This window comes from Homarus americanus, unplaced genomic scaffold, assembly GCF_018991925.1.
Source record: "Homarus americanus isolate GMGI-L3 unplaced genomic scaffold, GMGI_Hamer_2.0 scaffold52806, whole genome shotgun sequence".
NCBI lineage: Eukaryota > Metazoa > Arthropoda > Malacostraca > Decapoda > Nephropidae > Homarus > Homarus americanus.
In genome coordinates, this window is record NW_024720773.1 from 11,368,996 (window position 1) to 11,390,405 (window position 21,410).

The following is a 21,410-nucleotide window of genomic DNA, read 5'->3' on the forward strand; positions in this document are numbered from 1 at the left end:
AGGGCGCATTGGAGAGGAGTGGGAGTATGAGGGCGTGGGAGTGGGAGGGCGCATTGGAGAGGAGTGGGAGGACATGGAAAGAGGGATGGTATCAGTATTAGGGAAGAAATTGTTTCAAAAGTCACCACGTGGAGCCACAGCACAAGAGGAAGAGATAAGATATACCGCCAACTTGTACAGGAATTTACGAAACTATGATGAAGGTTTTATTACGATTCTATCCACAGTAATGAGATGCACGATCGGCGACTCTATTGCAAGATTCACTCAATGGGGAATGTAATGTGAGTTTAAAACCATACTGACGCGTTGTTATGTGGCAAGAAACAGTGTGTTTTGTTTAGTGGGAATTCATAAGATTGGATAAAATGTCACGAGTGTCAGAGCGATCAGTATCACACACACACACACACACACACACACACACACACACACACACACACACACACACACACTCTCTCTCTCTCTCTCGTACTGCCCGAAAAATCATCTAAACTGTGTAAATTATTACTTTAGTTCTTTCATCAGGCTGACATAGGTTCTTGAAGTCTCCAACGTAAATAGACCTTTACCGGAGCCCCCGGCAGTGTAGAAGTAGAGTTTGTCATTGTTTGCTTGCCTACGCTGTTTACATACATGCTGAACATCTGTGAAATTACCAGACGATTTTTACAAAAGAGGAACCATCAATAAATATGTAGAAGTTATCCCTAGACAAAGTCGCATTTTCTTCGTTTTCTCTGTCCATACTAAATCCAACAGAAAACGGGAAATTTGGACGTCAACTATAATAATGCCTTATAAACCACTCTTCCTATAGTATACTGTATGCTTTCAGTTCGATTTAGATTAACTCAAGCAATTTTAGCCAAATGTAAATATTATATAAAAAAGGTTAAAAAATCATGAGGCGATAAATAAAAGGAGTAAAAGTTAACCCACGTCCTTGGTTAAATCCACTTACTATTTACAACTGTCTGGCATGTCTATTTACATCCTGGACCGGTGCTAACTGACGCCGGTTACGAAATACTAATCTACCAAACCATCCTCAAGACACTGTTGTTGACGGCAGGTAATACAAGGGTGACAGAACCCCCTCACAGGACTCAGTGTTTACGCCATCAAGCTTGTTAAAAACATTCTTCATCTTTGTGGGAAATTTTCAACCTAAATCAGAGAGCGAAATGATTTTTTTGTCTGCAACGGAACAAATGGAAAGATGCAGCAACAGGCGAACACAACATACTTCTCAATAGCTTCTGACACAACTAGCCGCACTATCATGCCGGCGTCAACACCACAGAACCTTTAGGTGTTAGATACTGTCAGAGGCATATCCAACAAGTGGTTAGAATCCAACTCGTCAAACAGGAAGAAATACGTCTGTTATAATGACTGTCTATCTGATCCATTGAGTATACTGTGTGGAGTTCCGCAGGGCTCTATCCTTGGACCTGAAGTATTCCTGTTACATATAATTGATGTAATCCTCTGGAGTGTATAGACAAATTACACTATATAAAGAGAGAAACATCACATTCATTTTAGGTTGATCGTCATGCCCGCGGTGGTGTAGCGTGACTGGTGTGCAGTTTAGAGGATTAGTGTGACGAATGAGTCTGGAATGTAGCAGTGGAATGTGTGGGGGCACAACATTGTGAGTGCAATTATGGCGGTGTAGTATGGCGCGCGTGTGTGTGTGTGTTTTACAGTAGTAGGGTGTTTGGCCCACATTAATAAACACTACAAGCTCAGTATCAGTACTCACATGACCATGGCGGAGTTGCGCATAATCCGGCCGCAGGGACCGAACTGCTGGATGGGGGAGGGAGCATTCAGAGAGCGCGTCCGCCTGAAACACATCAACATTATATTATACAACTGTCTAAAGGAAACAGTTAAAAGTCATGACTCACAGTGTATAATTAGCAACATTCGTGACTCTCCACATGCATCACATTAACATATTTTACCAGTGAAGTAAACAGTAACTCGTGAGATAATCCTACACACAGTACACTTAAGGGGGCACATCCCACCACCACAATATACAAATCAAGTAAGTATTTATTCCACAACTCTTACCACAATCAGATCCTTGTCTCTCCCTGTAGACAAAATAAATATAAACCAACAATTTATACGAGTGTTAAACCTTCATCCAACCGTCATGTCATAAACTTACAAGAAAAACAATTGCTTGATACATAATACATTTGATTATCACCATGACATTGGAAAGCACAGGTGGCAGTCAACGATGATCATTTTTATTCATATATTTCGAGTTAGATAATTAAGAGGACTGTGCAGGTAAGCTGGGAGGGAGGGAGGACAGGCACACCACAGTGGATGAGGTAATAGGTAAACAGCAGGTGAAGGGCACAGGAGGGAGAAAAGGACAGGAAACGGTGACAAATGGAAGACAGAGGAGGAGGGAGAGAAGGGAGCCTGGAGGAGAGACTTGACAACTTGATAACACCATTAAATTAAAAAGCTATATAACAGAGGCAAGGTAGCGGTAGTACAGGTATAGAATATTGATGTACAGACGATAGCTAATGTACACGGCCGTCTTGGAGCACGTAAGGAGCACACCAAGGTACGCTACGTGTTAAACAGGAGGAGGTTACACGAGTGAAGGGGCAGATAGTGTAGATGAGGTGATGGAGAGGTGCCGCTGCATCTATCATCAGTACCAGCAGAGAGCAACAAGTGAAGTGAAGTGAAGTGAAGTGAAGTGAGGTGAGGTTTGTCGTACACACTTACCTCAACTTGACGGACACAGCGTATTACATCTCTTGTACAAAGTCTATGAGTTATATACACTATTCTTTGGTGACACTGTAACTTATAATGCGTTTTAAGAACATTAGATGATACAATGATAAGCACATATTATTATTGATTTGATTTACTCTACAAATATTTTCTAAAAACCTTCTTAATTTATATTTGTGCTCAGTAAGGGAAATTATTTCTCCATCTGTTGTACTTACGTTGCAGTTTAAAATAAAAAAACAACACTATTAAAACAGGTACAACAGATGTATGACAGGAGACGCCAACAGTCCCCCACACCAGGTATGAGCTCACTGCACTACATGACAGCTACACCTTTCTCTTGTACCTTCACTCTTGCTTGTTATTTCGTCCTGACCGAGAAACACAGGGAATGCAAATCACGTTCACACATATTCAAAACTACCCGTCCACACACACACACACACACACACACACACACTCGACGCCAGCTAGACGTAAAGGGAATAAAAATACCTTAACTACATGGTCTTATTTTGGTCACACTGATATACCGTAAATGAACAGATGAAAGCATAAATAAAGAGGCCATTGCGAGGTTAAATGTGAGGCCATGATTATAAGAGTTTGTGTTGACAGATCTAACACCTCACACCTCCTCACCCTCCCAGTCTATACACCTCACACCACCTCACCCTCCCAGTCTATACACCTCACACCTCCTCACCCTCCCAGTCTATACACCTCACACCTCCTCACCCTCCCAGTCTATACACCTCACACCTCCTCACCCTCCCAGTCTATACACCTCACACCTCCTCACCCTCCCAGTCTATACACCTCACACCTCCTCACCCTCCCAGTCTATACACCTCACACCTCCTCACCCTCCCAGTCTATACACCTCACACCTCCTCACCCTCCCAGTCTATACACCTCACACCTCCTCACCCTCCCAGTCTATACACCTCACACCTCCTCACCCTCCCAGTCTATACACCTCACACCTCCTCACCCTCCCAGTCTATACACCTCACACCTCCTCACCCTCCCAGTCTATACACCTCACACCTCCTCACCCTCCGAGTCTATACACCTCACAACGCCCTCATTTACCAGGTAGAGGCAGGTATGTGTTTATCCGTCACTACCAAAATGGAAACAATAAAATTGAACATGTGAATTTTTCCGTCAGAGTGAAGGAGTTGAATGACACTACCTTACCTGTGTACTCATATGATTGATAAAGGTAAACATTGTTCATCTTAATTAATGACCGGATGTTTAGTTTTGATGTTTAATAAATGTTTATGAGTTTTTATTTGTTATCATTATATCAAACAGACGAAGGATTTAGGTGGGTGAGGGGTGGGTGAGGGGTTGATGACGCAGGTGGTGAGGGGCGGTGGCTGGTACTGGTGGCGGAAAGTGACCTCACTATCCAGCAGGTGAAAGTGTTCGCCTCCTCACCTCAACTCTTCCTCACCTTCACATTCCGCCTACCTGATAGCTCTCACCTCTGCCATACTACTCTACCTAGCAGGACGAACACACGAGGAACATGGCGACACACACACACAGATCACGGCTAGAATCTTGTAGTAGGTGTGACATGTCCTACTATCCTCGTCCCTTTACCACACCCACGTGACCTAACACTCCACCCACCCCAGCACGTAACCCAACTCTACACCCAAGTAACCTAAACGCACATTGATTCCTAAATATTGTTACTCGTTTGATTAGTATTCAACATGGTTCATTTTAACAGGAAAAACTCAACACCAAGCTACGGTACGTGGTTGAGATGCCGTAGTTAGGTAGGGAGGGTAATGTGGGGGTGATGGAAGGAGGAGGAGAGGGAAGATGGTAAAGAGTAAGGGAGGAGGAGGAAGAAGAAGAGAAGGAGGAAGGAAGAGTGTGTGGGAGAGGATGAAGACCACATTGGGTAATACAATAGCGGTAAAACAGAACCTCCCAAACAATGATGTATTTTTTTTTCACCTCCCCCCTCTCCTCCCGTTCACCATCGTCAAGTAATAAGAATCTTTAGACAGCGTGAGGAAATCTTTCGTGTAGGTGTACTGTCAGAAGATTAATAACGGGTGGACGGGAAGTAGACAGGAGGGGGGATATCATGTATTTCTCCCCCCCCAAACTTGTTCTGTGGGTGATAAAATTACCTGGAAAAAAAAACATACATGGTGTTTATGTCCAAGAGAAACATTACATGGCGGATAATAAATCTCTCTCTCTCTCTCTCTCTCTCACACACACACACACACTTTACACGCTATATAATTTCCGCCCGATATTATGATGATTATATTTTCTGCCCGATAGCTGTATGTTACTCCTTCCATCCAATTGCGTGTGTTGAGGGTGAAGTGCGTGTGTTGAGGGCGAAGTGCATGTGTTAAAGGTGAAGTGCGTGCATTGGGGGTGAGGTGCCCCTTGTGATCAGCTCTTACTCGAACCAAGACACCCGCCCTCAGGAAGGCCGACCGAGGCGGAAATGTCAGCAGTAATCATTAGAATGACAAAAAATGGATTATTTTTTAAGGTCATTTATCGTGAATAGATAAGAGTTCTCAAGAGAGGGTGGGGGGAGGTGAAGAGAACAGAGAAGAAGAAGAGGATGGGGAGGAAGTGAAGACAGGAGAGACGAGGTGGTGGTGGAGAAGGCCTAAGAGACGCAGTAGAGCCTTGGTGAAGTAGCAGCAGCAGGAGGCGGCAGGAAGGACCACGTCCGAGCCGCCATAAATATACAACATATTAACCTTGTGTTTTTATTATTCCTCTGGGAGTCTCGTCTTAACAGCAGGTGGGAGGACAATTAAGGTTAAAGCTTTACCCGGCAAATTGTGCCTCGTGTCCGCCCTAAAATGCAAAATACACTACAGACCTTTTACTGCACACTGAACACCCGTGGAAAAGTTGTAATGTTTGGTATACACAGAACCAATGAGTCAGTGTGTAAATAATAATGGTGACTGATCCCTAATACCCAACGTACTTACTATAATTATTATTCAATATTATCTACTTCCCGTCTTCCACAGCCACTACCACACAGTGTACTCCGCCTGAATAAAACGGTATCGCCAATCATCTATAATGTCATATTATCCACAGCTTGTAATCGATTAAGCTACAAGCTAACCTGACAAATTATATATCATTATAAAATTAAATGCAATTAAGTTAAACCAATAACTGAATTATAGGCGCTGACGACCCTGGCTGTGTTTACGAATAATATAAAGTGTGTTGGTTAAATGAGTGTGGTGATAAGACAAGACGTGAGGGGTGTGTTTCCTGCCGGGTGGTGACGGGGTACAGGGTGTCTCATTAGTTTTATTATTCCCAGGAAGAGTTACTGTACTCCTCATGCTCTGGTGAGTCGACAACTTGGAGGTAGTCACATGATGTGTGTGTGTCTTTTACTTCCTCTCTTAGGTTCACTCAACTTAACTCAATTCAAGACAACTTTGCCAATTTAATCAAGCTTAACTTAAGTCTTCCCAACCTAAACCAACCCAACCTAACTAAACCTAACCTAACCTCATCCAACCTAACTAAACCTAACCTAACCTCATCTAGCCTAACTAAACCTAATCTAACCTCATCCAGCCTAACTAAACCTAACCTAACCTCATCCAGCCTAACTAAACCTAATCTAATTTGAAGAAGGAGGAACACCTACATATCATGCACCTCGGAAACACTCGTCCACATCAGGTAAAACAGTGAGGTAGGTGGGGGAGGTGTGTGCCTCCCTCCCCTGATGACACCCCCCTACCTCTTTTTCCCTCACCTCACGGCTAGTGACGTGCCTCATGATGGCTGGTGAGTGGAGGGTGTGGCAGGTATACACACACCACCGGTCACTGAGCCCACATCCCCCCATCAGCATAAACGTGACCAAGAGCTGCTGTGTGTGTCGTCTTACCCCCAGTGGTCGGCTCATGCTTCAACAAACGTATATCATTCAAGAAGGACTACTGGTTTATATAGTCTCGGAAAACTCTGTGTCCTAACTGGTATTTATATAACGATTAATGACTATAAGTCATATCTAAGAAATATGTTATTTGTTCGTATGTAAAATTTATAAAATTATAATATCTTTTATATCAAAGGATGCAAGCAGTGTTAATCTCCATGTTAGGCTTTATGGGAGACATAAGAGTGAAACACTGTAGGTACAACACACGTGATGCTCTCACCACAACCTTGGACGGCACACGTGAGTGTAATACAAGGACCGAGCTGATGCCACTCAGGGGAGGCTCAACTGATTCATTCACGATACATCACTACAACAACAACAACGTGTGATACAACACTAATAAGAGAGAGTGTAGATGAACAGCCGCACAACTGACAGTGAGCAGCGTAACAGTTAGTTAATACATGCAACAAGTATTGCACAGGTTGGCAGGCATTGCCCCCACCGCACCTACTCGCCCCGCCCACTCTGACTCTGAATTCTTTAATCAACACAGGGCCACTGAGGGTCGCCTCTGATTCAATTGAAAACAAAGTGAAGACAACTTGGTGAACTTATCCTGATCTGAGGCGACAACTACACACTCTGGTTACTTATGATACAACTATAATACCTGAGTCATAAGCCTAACGCCTCAAGTACAACCAAGGCGAACTTGACCTATATTATAAAGTTTGATCTTATTCAAGGTTTAAAGCTGTTTCGGTCTGTTGAAAGCTACATATATTTGTTTAACTTGTATAAAAATAACCAGAGAAGGAGATGAAGAGGTAGGAGTAGATGAAGAGGTAGGAGTAGATGAGGTCACTCCCCCTAACACCAGCACTAATCTATGGTACACCTGTTGCTTTACATCCTATGACTCACAGTTACGTGGCTGTGTCGGCCAGTTGAACCTGTCAGTCTGTCTCAGTGTTGAAGGAGTAGTGGTGGTCGAGCCACACCCAACACCTTGAAAATGATCTATCATTTTATGACCCAAACTTCCGGCTAACTGATGTGACCAATATATATATATATATATATATATATATATATATATATATATATATATATATATATATATATATATATATATATATATATATATATATATTCTCTGTTATCTGGTCAGTGCTGAGAGAGAGAGAGCAGAATTGGTACTGTACTATGAGTTGTAAGACTAATACCACCAAGATTGTTATGGTACTCAGAACACAAACATTGGTTGGTTGTAAATAATTAAATCCTTATGAAGGCACACACACACACACACACACACCTAACCTTCACTTACTCGCCTCTGTATACTCTCACTTCCTTAAGCGTCCTACACACACCGTCTTACCTCACCTGGTGCATTAAGAGATACTCAATCCTGACATAATCCATAATTCCTGACCCCTGAGAGCTTCTATCCTGATAAACACTGACATTAAGTCTCCTGTTTAACAACCATTCACACACACACCATCAATGCCCTGGTGTAACATCCAACTGTAAATATTAAACAAACACTTGAGACTGTCTAACTTAAAAATGATGCAACTTCATTTCTTATACCCGACACAAAACTCATATATAAAACTGTATATATATAAAATCTCGTACATTTTAATATAACCATGTGTGTGTGTAAGACTTCCCACACAAACCGCTAATAATAAATGTCTAGTTTTTTATTTAGTGATGAAGTTATTTATTATCGTGTTGACTACGGCAGAGGAGAGTGTCTTGTGTACGTGATGTTATTGTTGAGTTGTGTGTTACCTGGACAGTGTATTTAGTTAATTATATATAGTACAGGTGTAAGGTGTGATAGGGTTCAGGGAGTGATGGTAGTGATGCCTTTTAATATACTTACACTTTTACACCTTTTTGCCTCTCTCTCTCTCTCTCTCTCTCTCTCTCTCTCTCTCTCTCTCTCTCTCTCTCTCATATCTCCATTTAAGAGAAACTTTGCGGCGTCTCAACCACTGTGAACGTGACCACACACCTCCAAACTAATATACATTCCAAAACACACACTAAAGCCACCCGGTACATGTCAATGAATATACTTACACTAAGAATTCATCTACGCTTGAAGGTTCTTATCACTTACTAACCTTAACCTCCAATAAACCAATCATTTAACAATTCGTCTCAAGGTTATTACCGCATTAACCAACAGCTGAAGTGGTATTGAGAATGGTCTGTTGTCATGTGATATCGAACAGAAATGATACATATATTTATTAGTTAGAAGGAAAATTAAACACAATGACGTTTACACACACACACACACACACACACACACACACAGTAAATAAATAAACAACAACACTACGAGAGCCTCAGGTACATGGTTTTTGTCCCTGTGTTGTGAACTTGATCTTGATTAAGTGTTCGGTAATAATATAGTCACTTTAGGTCAGGATGTGTTAACAGTACATTCCTTGAGCCATTGGTTTAATAACACACACACGTCGTATATACCCTCACACCTGCCAATATTATGACAGAACAACACGTGTCAGTCTCCTCATGACGTAGAGCTACACACCCTCACTCTCCCAACACGTCAACACAAGAGAACAATAATACTCACACTTCCTCGTTGGATTGACTCAGCTCCTCGCCGATGTAAACAATCTGATTCTTCTTAACAGCGTCCAGGTTGATGCGGTTCATGTACAGCCACATGACGCCGCCTTTGATACTGACCAACACACGCGGCCACTCACCACACCCAATCAGGTACTTCCTTCCACACAAACGATGAGTCCGCCTTATGTCTTCTAATTACTCAACTAGTAAAATAATGAGTACGACTTGACTATAGTTTGGCGAGTGAAGCTTTTAACCCAATTAGGGCGAGCACAAGGGACTAGATGACTGGGTAGTGAGGTATATGAACAGCGAGGACCCTCTCAACAGTGGCAGTTCGAGATGTAATAAAGAATCAGCCCTACACGATCAGGTGGTGCTGATGACAGCCAAACACGAGATAAAATCAGTTCAACACCTCCGCTATTTCCACACCTGCAACGGCTGCTCCACACAGGAAGCCCCAGCACTGTACGGTGCAGCAGGTGTATGACGACCCAATACGGCGACTACCCTGAGGAACTTGTCGGCTACCCAGGATAAACGCTGTCGACCAACCCCTTCAGGAGACTACCCAACGAGGTACACAAGATGGGCAAACACCAGAGTGGGTGAAAGACGGGTGTCAGGAGCGGTGGAGGGCACGACACTGTTGTAGGGCCGTGGGGCGACGACTGAGCCAGCAGGAGGCAGCAGCGGACCTCACTACCCGCCGCTGCAACACCACCACCACCGCCAAGGACGACTTCATCGCCCAACACTAAAGATATATCCTACACACACTCCTGACCTTCACTCTTATTATCGCTGCATCCTGGATAATTCTCTACAATATTCCCAATGAGCACACGCGCGCGCGCACACACACACACACACACACACACACACACACACACACACACACACACACACACACACACTGTTCTACTTTCATAAAAAAATAAAAAATTCTTCCCCCACACCTCAGCAATTATAGAGTGACTAGCATGGATTTCCCCAAGGCCACCACACTGAAAAACTGACCAAAAGGTAGATGTGACTAGACCAGTTTAGTCTTAAAATTGGTCAGTACTTTTATATCCCGCCGTTTCACCTGTAACACCAATCAATCAACACCTCACCTGTAACACTAATTAATCAACACCTCACCTGTAACACCAATTAATCAACACCTCACCTGCAACACTAATTAATCAACACCACACCTGTAACACCAATTAATCAACACCTCACCTGTAACACTAATCAATCAACACCTCACCTGTAACACTAATTAATTTAATCAACACCTCACCTGTAACACTAATTAATTTAATCAACACCTCACCTGTAACACTAATCAATCAACACCTCACCTGTAACACTAATTAATCAACACCTCACCTGTAACACCAATTAATCAACACCTCACCTGTAACACTAATTAATCAACACCTCACCTGTAACAATAATTAATTTAATCAACACCTCACCTGTAACACTAATTAATTTAATCAACACCTCATCTGTAACACTAATCAATCAACACCTCACCTGTAACACTAATTAATCAACACCTCACTAATTAATCAACACCTCACCTGTAACACTAATTAATCAACACCTCACCTGTAACACTAATTAATCAACACCTCACCTGTAACACTAATTAATCAACACCTCACCTTAATTTAATCAACACCTCACCTGTAACACTAATCAATCAACACCTCACCTGTAACACTAATTAATCAACACCTCACCTGTAACACTGTAATTAATCAACACCTCACCTGTAACACTAATTAATCAACACCTCACCTGTAACACTAATTAATCAACACCTCACCTGTAACACTAATTAATCAACACCTCACCTGTAACACTAATTAATCAACACCTCACCTGTAACACTAATCAATCAACACCTCACCTGTAACACTAATTAATCAACACCTCACCTGTTAACTGATTAATCAACACCTTACCTGTAACACTAATTAATCAACACCTCACCTGTAACACTAATTAATCAACACCTCACCTGTAACACCTTTAAGAATAATACATAAACTCTGCATATAATTTACTCGGCCAAGGTGTACGGTGTGTGGCGGTAATCTTAGATATTAGAATAAACAAAAAGCGGATAACTTCGATATGCTCCATGTTAACGACCAGCCCCCGGGGTATAGATAAATAACAATGAGTGAATTCTTTGACTAAAATCTTACAAATTCTTTATAAGAGAGAGAGAGAGAGAGAGAGATATTTAGGTCGTTCAAGATGGACACCATTAATAAAATAAAATAAAATATAAACAACATCTTGTCTGGATTTTCATGTTCAGTTTTGTTTGAGACTTAAGGTAAGTGTTCCTTGGGTGGTCTACTTCCATGGCTGTGTGCTACATCAGTGTGCCATCCCTGAAATAAAGTCGTTTCACATTAAAAAAAAAGTGGCATATGCCCTTGAAAAATGTATTAGTGCACAAACAGTAAAAAAAAATGGTGCATGTTTCTCCCGGTATAAGAGTTGTGTTTGTTAAGGGACTGGAGCTGTTGTATCCTCCCCAGCAGTAAGCGTCACCTGGTGCAAACAACAAAGCCTCTGTAAGGCGCCGTGATGAGCCCGTTCCTGCATATATATGAGCGTAAGATAACTGTGTGGCAATAACTCTGCCTCACCACCAGCGGCAGCAAACACCCATAAACTTTCTACGGTGAGGAACATCAAGGTCTGTCCAGTGCCGCGAGGTGTCAGCCCCTTCAGGGTGTGGTCTGACGTCCCCTTGTCTGTACCAGAAACACTCTCTCTCTCTCTCTCTCTCTCTCTCTGTCTCTCTCTCTCTCTCTCTCTGTCTCTCTCTCTCTCTCTCACAACCACATCCTGTACTGACCCTGACAGAAACCTTCACTCTTGCTATCGTGACCAAGTGTCGACACAGTGGAAGGGAAGTAACTCCTTAAAGCGCCGGCGGCAATATACCTCAAGCAGGAAAATAACGGTTACACCAACACCATAAATGGGACTTGTTTACCCGATGAACAAATTTATTCCTGAAATAACAATAAACACAACCTGACCCCCCCCCAACCAGTACGAGACATAAACCAACTGACTGACCTAGACAAGACACCCTAACGTAAACACACACTACTAAAACTGGGTTCTGATAACACCATCAATAACAGGTTGAGCTTGGCTGACGGGAGAGGTGGATATGAAAATAAATCACGTCATCTGAGCTGTCCAGTGCAGAACAAAGAGGAGGCACAACACCACTCCCCCTCTCCCCCAACATTTCCTCACGGTCATCCACCACTTTCCCTTCCTACTTCCTCAATCATCCAACAACAATAACATTACTCATCCACATCCAAACTGCATTAAAAAACACAATTACCTCACGTGAGAGAGTTTACAAACACTTCGCTTAGTTTACACTCTGAGGTAATCCAGCTAAGAATCTTGGATGATACAACATGAGGGCAGATGGACGGACGGGTGCAGTAGCACGCCTCCTGCACACACAATGGGGAGGTGAGGGGGGTAAGATGATGATGATAAGAATAATAATAATTCAGGTACTACTAATAATAATAAGTGTAACATCACACAGCTTGGTAACACTTCCTACAAGTGACAGGTCCAATACAGGTACAGATCAAGTTTGTTAACACTCAATTGCCAACGTCATCTAATTAATTTAGGTATTTCACTGAACTGTCGTAAAAGTCTAATAATACGTAGACTAAAAAATAACGATATTAAAAACTTAAATAGTGATTTAAAAAAAATCGATTTAATCCTCTAACAAAAAATTACACAAGAAACATATTTTTAAGTTCTTCTTTTTCCCCAATCGTGAAGGAGACGGTGTATCAAATGTCTTCCTCGTGGGGAACAAACGTAATGTGTCTCTCTATTGTGATTATAAACATCGGGTATATTTTCCATTATTTCTTGATCTACTAAGCCGAACTTCGTTTAAAATTCGTATTGTTTAACCGAAATACAAATCCCGTAACTAGAATGTCAATAACAAAAATTCCATATATGTGTCTGAGATGTCTTAGGACGCAGGAGTATACCTCACATAACCAAAATAAACCAAACATAGATTTTAAGAAGTCGAGTTAATACAGGCACCGGGCAGTACTGACGACGTGTTTACTACTAAGTCTAGCTCCCCACCCAGGTCAAGGCTAGCCAGGGTCGCCGCCGCATTGGGAGTCATGTGAGCGTATCGGAATAGTGTCCACAAGATGCCGGGAGATGAAGTGAGGCATTAACACTTACCATACAGCTGTGGCATGTGTTTTATACCTGCTGTACATACACTGTGTACACTCTGGGGTATAAAGTGCACACAAACATACCGACGATACCCACCAAATGTTGCTGAACTGTGTGTGTGTGTGTGTGTATGTGTGGTCAGCTCTCACTACAGGTACAGTGTGGAGGTGTGTTGATGAGTATTCCTGAACCTCCTCTTGCCACTCTCACCTTGAACACCTACTTCCTCTGTGTGTTCCTGTTGCTCACCCTCACGCCCCCCACCCACACCTCCCCTCCCCTCTCACAGAACCATCGCCCCCACTCGCCTTCTTCCTCACGCCAATAAGCGCCAAATCACGACGCGAGGCCAAGCACCCACCATCACCTTGAGGTTCACGCACTCACCAAACCTTCGTGTCCTGAGAGGCTTCAGGTTACTACAAAAACTTCACCATAACGGCTACAACACTGGTGGCTCAGTAGCGCCCATCACCTCACAACACTGCTAGCTTAAACTAATCCCACAACCTGTCATGGTGTTCTTGGGTATTAAAACCGTGGAGATGATCTGATTTAAGTTACATGAAGTTTAGTTAGGTTAGGGGCTGGCCAAGTTAGCCCCTCGGTTGGGTTAGGGGCTGCAGTAACCCTATTGACCCATAAGCAGCAGCCCCGTTTACACCCAACCCATATATATCTCCAACTTATATTTTAAGCTTCCCAATGACATCAAGTTAACCCTTTCACAGCGTTTCACGCACTTTCCATTTTATTCTGGCTACCGCCAGACGATTTTATTCAGCTTAGAGTAACTTCCCACAGTGGAAGGGTTGATGATGGTGTTTGGTAAAGTGTTCCACCAATTTCGTATCGTTAATGTGTATGGTAAAAGTAAAGGTGCAATACTTACCCTTGAGGCACCACTTTTGACGTTACCCAAGTCCGTTACTTAAGAATTCCCCCTCCAATGCCAAGAGCCTCCACTTTCCTTATTTGTCTTTCGTAAGGGACCTTGTCAATGGCTTGTGATGACATTAATTCATTAAAATAATCCAGAAGGTGAATTAATGAGTCACCACAACATGATCTCATTCCTAAACTTACCTCATTAAACTGCACTACTTGCACACGTAATCAAACTCTCTCTTACACACACACACACACACACACTTATCAGGTAATGTGGTACAGGTGTGTCTGTTACGTCACTGTTCCCCGACCCTGTCTATGTACCCTCACCTCACTATTAAGTAATAATAATTAGTTTTGTGTTAAGATGACTCAGGAGTAGGTGTTACCTTGTGTGTGTGTGTGTGTAATCGCATAAACCTTTAAGAATCCGACACTATGCGTTGACCCGAGGAGCGAGGTGACATCCTGACCGGGAAACATAAGAGACAATGAAACAAAAGCCTCCCCTCTAGCCAGCGCCCAGTAGTCCCCTATAAACGTCATATACCGTCACACTCACCCCGAGGTCAAGACCACTGCAGTATCAACAGTCGCGGCATAATAAAGTATGTGTGGTCGTCATAACTCAAGTCTCGCCAACACTCAACAGCGAGAACAAAACACAAAATAGCGACAACGTCAACAACATTCATTAAAATATCACCAGCAGCCCCGCCCCCTCCCACCCCACACACAGGCAGCAGCCCAGACAGACGCGGTGGAGGGGATAGTACAGTAAAAACAAAATAAGTCAAGACACTGTGCAAGCATGTGGCATCATCCCTTATTGGTACATTACTGGTCGTGATGACTGTCAGGACGCACCAGTCACGCTGCAGCTGTATAACAAAGAACCTCCCAGGGAAAGAGGGAAGAAAAAAAACCCACCCACCCAGCGCCATCTACCGGTGGCAACCTTCTTACCCAGCACAAACTCATAAAAAACGTTCAACTGCCAACCCTAACTATTTAATAATTAGTTTTATCATTTTTTAACTGCTATAAGGAAACAGTCCTCGTAAATAAAATGGTTAAATGATACTTACGAATTAAAAGTGTTAAGTATCAATTATCTTAGGCACACTCAAGCACGGTAACATATATGACTTCTTAACGGATGTGTTGTTAATTATGTAAATAAACCTGTCGAGGATTTTCATTGTGTTCTTGTTCAAATAATCAGACGTGCATTGAAAAGCAACAAACTTTGCTAAACTGCTTCGAATCTGACTGATGCACCGAGGACAGAGGATCGTGTTTACAAAATATTTACATAAGATTACTAGCAAAAGTGAATCACTTGTGTTACGTTGACTTACATCACTGGCAAAATAAAAATAAAACTGACAGCTGGACGTTCAGAGTCAGAACAATGGCTAGTCCACCACACACCACAACTCTCCCTCAGAAGCTAAAACTAGAGCGGATAAAAGCACAGCCAACACGACACAAACACCGCCCGTGCCACCCAGTCAGCCACAAGAGATCTGTACTCCATCCAGCCAGGTTACGCCCGTGACATTTGCTGGTGACACACAACTACTGATACAAAGATGCCAAGTCAGCTAGCCAGCCACCTTCTGCACCACCGCCTCCAGGAAGTGACCCCCCCCCCCTCCTCCTCGTCCCTCCCCACACTACACGACAAAGGACATCTCCCCTTTACCACACCCCAGACCACCATGAACCACCCGTGACACAACAAGGACCTCTCAACACTCTTCAATACTCTGATCTGCTATGATGGATGACGGCACCGGCACCTTTATAGCAGCGGCCTCCAACGCTAGTCCCTGGAGTACACTTCTCACATCACTGCACATCTCTACTCCCTATACATCACGACACACTACTTGTCCATTGAGATAAGTTTTCCCCAGTACTAAGATCAGTGGAAGATTATCCTCCTCTCCGTCCCGCCTCCCCCCGAAAGAGAACTTACCATCTGAAACTAAATTACAAATAAAACTCTGGTTAAAGTAATAAAGATAAACAGATGTACTGCTTATGATAACATCTGATCCCTTACTTCTTATAAACACCTTTGTTATAACACCACTAAGTTCGAAGACATTTTCTCTAAAGATTATAACGAAATTAACAGAAGAGACACAAAGAAACATTATTATTATTACTATTATTATCATTCTGATACTTGTTCTTTGGTGACTCAGGTAATAACTATTGGTTATCGTTCCCGGGGGTGCAGACAGTCACTCAACCAAAAAAATTATCTGTGCTTGGGGTGATCGATGAATTTCAGAATGAACACACGACTCCTGTTGTCTCGGTAGGGTTGTGAAAATCCTTCGTCTGGTGTCAAATTATTTTTCCTAACATAATTTTGTATAGATATTTTTTTAGACTGACTGTACAATAAGGTGTAGTGAGAGTGGTGTGAGGGGCAGCGGGCGGTGACTCAGTGTGAACAGGTGAGCCAACACACCTTGATAACCGAAACCAAACTGATAACTTCAACATCACACTTAAAAATTTAAAACCAATTTCTAAATAACAACAAATAGCCACAAATCAAGAGCAACATACACACTACCAAGACCCTCGGGAATATCCAACAAACACTTTTTCTTTAAAGAGTCCACCATTTCAGTCCTCATAAGACAACAACGACTAAACACTCACAAGACTCCTCAAAACCTCACGTAGGAACTCATTCACTCTACACTATGCACCAGTGAACTTAACAACCACTCAGAATGCAGGAATCCTCTTGAGCTGGTCATTATGTCGGGTCTACTTGCGTGCTTGTGGTGGCTAAGAATCTGACTTCGTAAAAAAATGGGGGTAAAAACATGGTGATGACACTTTACATTAGTGTACTTTAACATAGGGCACTGTTGCATGTTACTGTTGCTATCATTATCGTGGTTGGTAAGAACAAACGAGGTACAGAATAGTTAATATAACCGCTAGTAATCATAGTCCAAGGTAGTGACTATGAGTAAGAATCATTAACATACATACATACATACATACATACACGCCCTCTACTCAATACTGACGTGTTTATGTACAGCACTGGTTACGCCACAGACACCACGACCTACTAACTCTGTTTCGAAGGGTTATAGACTAAACATCCTATTACGCCAGCCTTATTTTGCTTTCCTACGAAGAAATGAACTTGATCCCAGAATGCTAGTAGGTGACACGCGTCCTCAAAACAATAATTCTACTGGTGATGACACAGCGGCGACACCACTTGTTGATGCTGTCTGCGAGTCAACATAATGTGGGAGTCAAGAGTGTCCTAAAAATATAAGTGGGGGGAGGAGGCAGCGAGCGAGTGTGTGTGTGTGTGTGTATGAGGAGGAACACACCAATGGAGGAGGAGGGTATGAACAATGTATTATGAGCTAGAGAAGCAAATGTCACAGAAGAGGGGGGAGAATCGTCATAACGGGAACCCAATAAGCGTCATCCACAGTGTCGAAGAAGAAGAAGACCCAAATGTTAAGGATGTGAGGATTCAAATGCGTCAAGAGCCTCAACGTTGTAGTGAGCTGAAGTATTTTACTAATTTACTCTGTATCAGTCCACTCACCCACAATCAACACACTGGTCCATCCCCCTACGTATACAATTATTTAAATACCAAGGACTCCTCATCATTATTAACTCTGACACAGGGATCATTATTTAATGTCTGTGAGAGGAGGATGTCTGTCGAGCCTGGACACAGAGAGAGAGAGAGAGAGAGAGAGAGAGAGAGAGAGAGAGAGAGAGAGAGAGAGAGAGAGAGAGAGACTTAAAATAAGTCAGTCACAATAAGAGATGGAAAATTACCGTCTCAAATTGTTTTGTTTTTATGGTTCCATGACTTTTCCAGGATCGGTAAAATTGTCCATGATATTTCCATGACTATTTCTATTTCCATGATTTTTCCCCAGAATTTTCAATGACTGTGGGAATCCTGCGACCGTCTGCTTGTTGAGTTAGGTACCCATTCAAGAGAGGGTGGACTATGCAGTGTTGTGTCCTCTCAGCCGCGGTAGAGGACCCAGACACATCACCTACCACACACGTGAACCAAAACCAATTACCCATTTAGTGCTCACATACTGTATAATAAACTGAGTCAGGGTGTAGCGGCACTCCCAGCCAAGGCCACGCCCCCGTCATCCTCGGCAGGTGGTGTGGCACTCCGCCAACTGAGCTGACTTAAGGCACCGTCCACACCACACTACCGTCATCACCGCCTCGAACACTTTAAGACATGGAATAGTTATTTATACAAAACTCACATTTTTCATCCAGTAAAGTTAAAACAAATAAATAAATAAAATCCTCCGCTTATAATCCTTAGAACCACATATTTTTTTTTAAATCATTAGTAAAATATTTGTGCTTAGTTTCACAGAGTTTCATGGGAGAGAGAGAGAGGTGTAAGAAAATATGTCTTGCTGTAAACTCTAAACAATAGTGAGGAAGTTCACCCAACGTAATGGCGATACTGTATTGTCTTAAACGAAATTACAAGTGGAAAAAAATAAAAATCTTGGTGTTTAATATTATAGTAAAGATCACAAACCACCGTAAGAAAAGAAAAAAAACAAGACAGCAAAAATAATGTACTAATATTGGGAGAAAGATCTTGTACACGCTAACAAAATATCGTTAATTCCTTGTGTATGTCGCCACGGGGCCGCCAACAGTCACAACACCACCATAAACGTCAACTGGTATTCCAAGTGGGTTTATTTTGGCAACTGTCATAGATTAACAGCAGAACAGGAAGACACTTAAAACCCAATACTCAAGAGACAAATGTATAATTGTGTATACTGTATCATGGTTTTGCCGCTCTACTACAGCTAAAAAAAAAATGAGCTTCAGGGATACAATATAGTAAATGTCACGACAACAACAAATCCATGAACTCTTTTGAAAGCCAGGTTAGACCACACAGACACACGTTCGGAAGCCTGACTAGCAACGCGTCCAGTACCACCCGACGGCGAGAGTTTAGGTATGTAAGTTAATGTTATAAACTAGTAAATGAAGATGCCAAATATCCCGCAAGTGAGAAAAAGTAGGTGTAATTTTACAGTATTATATAAGTCACCTATAAAATTAATTCAAAGAGAAAATGGGTTTTCTGACATACTCAAGGAAAACGGATCCACTGCACGATAGTTATAGGGGTAACTATGTAATCTTAACAGGCACAGGGCTCGGCAACTCCATCATCTACTGTATATATCTAAACATCAAACTTCATTCCGAGTTCAATCAATAATTTTACGATTTTATAGCCTTGTTTTTTTCCTGGAAGCAGCGGATGTAACTAATACACTATCAACACATCTTATCAGTCTGTGGTCACTTCCATTACAAGTACAATAACCGCGTCAGTAGCTGTGTTGGCCACTCATCAAACTTCTGAGAACCTTAACTTTCGTCCAGCAGTTCCCAAGGCGAACTAAGTTACCTTTTTTTGTTTTATTTATATTTTATGGTCCTCGTGTACTATTGAAGGGCAAGAAGTCAATGTAGAGTGATACACGTGACCTGATGTATACGCAAATAAGTTTTACATTCTAATTAAGTAGTTTTTCGACCACGCATGTACAGTAGTAAAGAAACCTCGCTTGTAGGAGTAGTCAAGATTGTGGTGCGCCGTCAGGAGTGGTTAGTAATGTTTTGTTATTTTATGCTATGGATTTACTTAAGGGGCATAGGCACCGTGAATCACCAAGGCCAACTCTCACTACACACATGCACAAGGTTCCTCATCAGCACAATACGGTTAACAGATATGGCCTAATTAAATAATTACTCCCTAATTTGTCAGCCATAAGAGGAGTCATCGTCATAATCAGTGCCTATACAAATTACTACATTACGGAGGCCACTTGCGACACGTAGGTAATTTTCCCCATTTGAAAGCCTAAGTTTTCCTCCCAGCAAATTCGTGGTGGAACAATCTACTTTAATTCACAGTTTCCATAGTCTAGGCTGTTTCAAACTCGTGATCTTTTCCTGCGTATTGATTGAGACATTTTCCAAGGTGTGAATACCAACATCCCAGTGAAGACTTCTCTGTCTTTAAGATGAGAGGCTTCAAGCTGATGCCTCAACACTTCCTAAATAATATAATCAATAAAATGTCATTATTTTTCACTCGCCGCAGTAACTGTACCAGATAATGTTGTCTAAATCTTGTTTTCTGTTCCAAATGTCTGGATGCCATGTTTTCACGTGATCATCGCTGGCTGGCCGGGTAGTGGTAACTCACCCAATGTAAGACGAGTCATGAACGCACAATGCCACTTGTATGATCAGTTTGACTTCCTATCAGGATCACGTCGCGTCCTTCACTACTGACTTCCTAAATATTAAACCTATCATGTTTCACCAGCAGGAACTTAGGTCAGCAAATATGTTTTAAGATATATTCAAGGCTACACTATAATATATTGCAACGGTGAAGATACAATGATACCAGTACAGCCCGTCAACTCTGCCGCTGGCGTAGACTGAACAATGTGAACGAAATAATCACATTGACAGGCGACGGTGACAAAACTTGCTCTTTACACTTAACGCGGAAGACACTACCCGACTCATTTTTTTCCCCCACTCGTTTCAGTTCTCGATCATCTATAAAAAAAATAGTTGTTTGCTCTTAGTGTAGTTTGCTTTCGCTTTTATCAAGGCTGAGATGGAGGAGAAGGTTGCCATGGTATAGTAACCTTTCCGTCGTCTTTTATTCTATGCATATTACAACCACCACCACAACAACCACCACAACAACCATTCACAACAACCACCACCACAACAACCATTCACAACTATTGTCTCCCTGAACCTAGCTATTATTTCATGATAT

At 42.2% G+C, this 21,410-nt stretch overlaps 1 protein-coding gene across 6 annotated transcripts in view; it reads right to left on the minus strand.

Annotated features, from left to right (window-relative positions):
• Positions 1–21,410, minus strand: part of LOC121861091 (NAD kinase-like) — a 127,376-nt gene that overhangs the window by 41,558 nt on the left and 64,408 nt on the right. For 5 of the 6 annotated variants that reach the window (XM_042358649.1, XM_042358650.1, XM_042358647.1 and 2 more), the window contains one exon: positions 1,772–1,855. In XM_042358649.1, the coding sequence (XP_042214583.1) occupies positions 1,772–1,855 (84 nt within the window). Of the gene's footprint in view, positions 1–1,771; positions 1,856–9,347; positions 10,034–21,410 lie in introns of those variants that run through there. The other variant, XM_042358651.1, reaches the window with a different exon arrangement.